The 5,401-nt window shown below is 48.6% G+C and overlaps 1 protein-coding gene across 1 annotated transcript in view; it reads left to right on the forward strand.

Moving 5' to 3' along the window:
• Positions 1-5,401, forward strand: part of ACADVL (acyl-CoA dehydrogenase very long chain) — a 22,337-nt gene that overhangs the window by 1,553 nt on the left and 15,383 nt on the right. Inside the window, exons 3-6 of the mRNA XM_015824653.1 lie at positions 3,368-3,440; positions 4,147-4,211; positions 4,313-4,447; positions 4,573-4,717. Coding sequence (XP_015680139.1) covers positions 3,368-3,440; positions 4,147-4,211; positions 4,313-4,447; positions 4,573-4,717 — 418 coding nt within the window. The remainder of the gene's footprint in view (positions 1-3,367; positions 3,441-4,146; positions 4,212-4,312; positions 4,448-4,572; positions 4,718-5,401) is intronic.

The raw sequence follows: 5,401 nt of genomic DNA on the forward strand, positions 1-5,401 counted from the left end.
TCCTTCCTTCCTTCCTTCCTTCCTTCCTTCCTTCCCCTGGCAGGGGGAGGCTTGCAAATTGCAAACCTGTTTACTTATCCATCTGTTCACGAGGTTCCTGTGCCACCCATCCACCCCGAGGTGATTTAGGGCTGTTTACAAACAGCCTAACGCAACCACACAAACACCCGACTCAACACGCCCAGAGATGAAAGCTGAGTTCAAAACACGGGGAAACTTAAAAGTGGCAGGTAAAACTTCAGAATTCAGAAGGCTAAAAGGGGGAAAGAGACAGCAAAGGATCCACTTAACAACGGGGGGGGGGGAGTTTAACTGCCACCACCAAAAAAAAAGGTCGTAAAATCTACGCATTTTAGGACAGGGAAGACCCGTGACTGTGGTGGACAGGCTCCGTTAATGTCGTAAGTTGGAGGACCACCTCTGAGGGTGAAATAAATGAAATAAGCAGACGGTTTACAGCCTATTTATGGGGCCCTGGAATCCCTCCACCTGGGGCATGGCTGTTCCGGATTAATCGCATGAGGGTTTAAAAGCTGATCATGCTACACCACATGCTGTGGCCAGCCAGCTTGACGACCTGTCCCGGCTGTGACCTGTCTCCATCCTAACCTTGTTCACTTAAAAAAAACAAAAACCTACATTCCACTTTCCTGCAGTGTTGCATTTAAATGCCACTTTTTGTAGCGTTGCATCCAATTTCCACTTTTCGGCAGCGTTGCATCCAATTTCCATTTTCCTGCAGCGTTGCATTTAAATTCCACTTTTCTGCAACGTTGCATTTAAATTCCACTTTTCTGCAACGTTGCATTTAAATTCCACTTTTTGGCAATGTTGCATTTAAATTCCATTTTCCTGCAGCGTTGCATTTAAATTCCACTTTTCTGCAACGTTGCATTTAAATTCCACTTTTTGGCAATGTTGCATTTAAATTCCATTTTCCTGCAGCGTTGCATTTAAATTCCACTTTTCTGCAACGTTGCATTTAAATTCCACTTTTTGGCAATGTTGAATTTAAATTCCATTTTCCTGCAGTGTTGCATTTAAATTCTACTTTTCTGCAATGTTGCATTTAAATTCCATTTTCCTGCAATGTTGCATTTAAATTCCATTCTCCTGCAGCGTTGCATTTAAATTCCACTTTTTGGCAGTGTTGCATCCAAATTCCATTCTCCTGCAGCGTTGCATTTAAATTCTACTTTTCTGCAATGTTGCATTTAAATTCCATTTTCCTGCAATGTTGCATTTAAATTCCATTTTCCTGCAGCGTTGCATTTAAATTCCACTTTTTGGCAGTGTTGCATCCACATTCCATTCTCCTGCAGCGTTGCATTTAAATTCCACTTTTCTGCAATGTTTCATTTAAATTCCATTTTCCTGCAATGTTGCATTTAAATTCCATTTTCCTGCTGCGTTGCATCCAAATTCCACTTTTCTGCAGCGTTGCATCCAAATTCCACTTTTATGCAACGTATTTGTACCCAGTTCTACGCATAGGCAACGTTGCATCCAAATTCCGCTTTTATTAAATATGGCACCCAATTTCCATTTTTGTGCATTGTTGCGCGCGCAAACCCCTGGGATGAAGGGAGCACCCCATAAGTTTCAAGGAATGTCACGCTGTCTCCCTCTTTTGCAGACCGCCCCGGAAAAGCACAGATTTAAGCCAGAGTCAGCGCCCCAAGAAGAATTGGGGAAAAAGCATCTACCGACGGTATGTGGTCTTTTGTCCTCCTCCTCTCCCTTCTTGGGGTCACGGGTGCAATATTGGGGGGAGCAATTTTGATGCAAAAAAGCACCAAGTTGGATAAGGAAAGGCAGAGAGAACAGAATAGAGTAGAGTAGAACAGAACAAAATGTAGAATAGAATAGAATAGAATACAGAATACAGAATACAGAATAGAATAGAATAGAATAAAATGCAGAATAGAACAGAACAGAACAGAATACAGAATAGCATAGCATAGAACAGATCAGAATAGAACAGAATAGAATAGAATAGCATAGAATAGAACAATAGAATACAGAATAGAATAGCATAGAATAGAATACAATAGAAAATATGGAATAGAATAGAATAGAATAATAACATATAGAATAGAATACAGAATAGAATAGAATGGAATGGAATGGAGTAGAGTAGAGTAGAGTAGAATAGAGTAGAATAGAATAGAATAGAATAGAATAGAAGTAGTAAAGTTGGAAGGGACCTTGGAGGTCATCTAGTCCAACCCCCTGCTCAGGCAGGAAAGCCTATAGTCCATTTCAGACAAATGGCTGTCCAGTCTCTTCTTAAAAACTTCCAGTGTTGGAGCATTCACCGCTTCTGGAGGCAAGGAGTTCCACTGGTTAATTGTTTTCACTGTCAGGAGATTTCTCCTTCGTTCCAGGTTGCTTCTCTGCTTGATTAATAGACAAACCAAAACTCACTCCTGCCCTTTCATGGGCAAACACCCTACAATTTTCCAATCTTAATATTATTATTATTAATTTAATACCTCCTCCCTTTCGGGTGTCGGCTGTTTCTGAGGTCAAGGGAATAGTCACCCCGAAACTCGTTTTCTGGTTTGGACAACATCCAATAAGCTGTTGCCCTTTTGCTCTGATCCGAAACACAGGCAGTCCTCGTCTTACAACGGTTCGTTTAGCGACTGTTAACAACAGCACTGGGAAAAAAGAGACTTAACGACCATTTTTTGCACTTAAGACGGTCGGAGGGTCCCCCCAGTCATGAGTTCAAAATCCGGACGCTTGGCAACCGACTCCTATTTTTGACGGTCGCAGCGTCCCGTCCGTGTGTGTGTGTGTGTGTGTGTGTGTCACGTGATCCCCTTTTGCGACCTTCTGACAAGCCAGGTCAACGGGGGAAGCCGGATTCGCTTAGCGACTGGGTTACTAATTTAATGACTGCGGCGATCCACTTAACGACGGTAGCAAGAAAAGTCATAAAGCGGGTCAAAACTCACTTTAACGACCGTCTCGCTTAGCAATGGAAATTTTGTTCTCAATTGTCGTAACTCGAGGACTGCCTGTATAGCTGTATTTAAAAAATAAACTTACACAGGGCTGGGGATAACACACACCCAGGGGGTGGGGGGGGCAGCCTAAGCCAGATTGGGGCACTTTGCAAAATGGGGTGGGGGCTGCACAGAGATTGGGGGTCGTGGGGGAGGGTTGGGTGATGTCTGGCAGAGAGGGAGGGGCTGGCATCGCCATCTTAGTTTTTACAATCTGGGGAATGGAAATTGGATCGCTAGCAAAGAGACGGTGCCTTTTCTGGGCCCGAAAGAGGGACTTGTCAGGACTTGAACCCAGGACCCTGGATCAGTAGCCCTTTAATCTTTTTTTTCCCCCTCTCTCCGTCTTGCAGGAAACCAAGTCCTTTGCGGTGGGCATTTTCAAGGGCCAGATCATTACGGAACAAGTCTTCCCTTATCCTTCCGGTAAAAAGGGGGAGGGGGGGACGGATGGGGCAGGATGGGAAAGGAGGGAGGGGCAGGTGTGTTTGTGGGTCTGCGAGTGTGCGTTTGCGTGCGCAGGAGTGCCCGGTCCAGCTCACGGTTTGAAAAGTTCAGCTAGTCCTCAACTTAACGAGCACAGCCGAGCCCAAACTTTCCGTCGTTAAGGGAGACGTTCGCTAAGGGGGTTTTGCCCCCTTTTGCGACCTCCCTTGCCACGGTCGTTAAGTAAATCGCTGCGGTTGTTAAACGAGGAACGCGTTCGTTAAGCGAATCCGGCTTCCCCCCCCTTGACTTTGCTGGTCAGAAGGCCGCGAAAAGAGGTCACGTGACTCCCAGGGGACGCTGCGACCGTCATAAATACGAGTCAGGTGTGCCGAGCGTCCCAATTTTGATCACGTGACCACGGGGGGAGGCTACGACGGTTGTAACTATGAAAAACGGTTCTCAGTCACTTTTCCGTGCCGTCGTAACTTTGAACGGTCAATCAAGAAACAGTCGTAACCTGAGGACTGCCTGTCACGTCAAAATGGCCGCTGAACGGAGGCTTATAAGTCGAGGGCCTGTCATAAGTCCCTTTTTTTTTTTTACAAACTTCGGCCGGTCACTAAACGGAAAGTCATAAGTCAAGGACTCTCCCGCGCCCCCCCCCCTCGAATAATAACACACACCCCCTCTGGTTTCGTCGCAGTTCTGAACGAGGAGCAGACGCAGACTTTGCAGGAGCTGGTGGGCCCCGTCGCCCGCTTCTTTGAGGTAGGGGGGGATTATGGGGTTGGGGGGCTGCTGGGGGGGGTCAGGCCCCTCCCCTCCAGCAACGCAGGCTGTTGCCCCCCACCCCCCACCCCTTTTCGCAGGAGGTGAACAACCCGTCGCGCAACGACGAGCTGAGCCAGGTGCAAGAAAAGACCATGCAAGGGCTGAAGGAGATGGGGGCCTTCGGCCTGCAGATCCCCACGGCGCTGGGGGGCCTGGGGCTCACCAACACCCAGGTCGGTCCCGTACCCCCCTCCCCTGCAGGTGGGGAGGGGGGGCTTGTTTCCAGATTGGCAGCCTCCGCCGGCCCTCCAAAGGGGGCTGAACTCTGCACGCGCTTAGGGGTGTCTCTGCCCCGCAGTATGCCCGCATGGTGGAAATCGTGGGGATGCACGACCTGGGTGTGGGCATCACCCTGGGCGCCCACCAGTCCATCGGCTTCAAGGGTCTCCTGCTCTACGGTTCCCAGGAGCAGAAGAAGAAGTACCTGCCCAAGCTGGCATCAGGTAGGGCTGGGCACGGGGGGTGGGGGGACTGGCACGGCCAGGATGGGGGCCTGGGGGGTTAGGGGGTCCCCCCCAACCCAGAATGGGACCCCTGAAAAACTGGATCTTTGCTTCTTCGGGCGGTGTGGCTGGTGCCGCGACCAGCCGATTGTCTGTTTCTCGCGAGTAGTGGAAAGTCTGAGGTTGATTTCTGTCTGTTTTATTGAGGTCTGGTCTCTTGAGGGTGGTTTTAGAATTCGGTTTGTGTCCCGGCTTGGGTTGTGTGGCTCAAGGCAGCCTCTTTCCCAAAACAGCCCTGTGAGGTGGGTTGGGCTGGGGGAGAGAAGGACGGGCCCAAAGTCACCCGCCCGGCTTTTCTAAGGTGGAACTAGAACTCACCAACTCCTGGTGATAGGCCCAACGTCACCCAGCTGACTTTATGACTGTGGCAGGACTAGAACTCTCTGTCTAGTAATGATTGACACATCCAGCCAGCTTTTATAAGATGGAACTAGAACTCACCATCTCCTAGTCATTGGCCCAAAGTCATCCAGCCAGTTTTTCTAAGGAGGAACTAGAACTCACCATCTCCTAGTGATTGGCCCAAAGTCACCCAGGTGGAACTAGAACTCACCATCTCCTAGTGATTGGTTCAAAGTCACCCAGCCAGCTTTTCTAAGGAGAAACTAGAACTCACCATCTCCT

Source organism: Protobothrops mucrosquamatus, unplaced genomic scaffold, assembly GCF_001527695.2.
Source record: "Protobothrops mucrosquamatus isolate PMUCROS unplaced genomic scaffold, P.Mucros_1.0 scaffold2308, whole genome shotgun sequence".
Lineage (NCBI taxonomy): Eukaryota > Metazoa > Chordata > Lepidosauria > Squamata > Viperidae > Protobothrops > Protobothrops mucrosquamatus.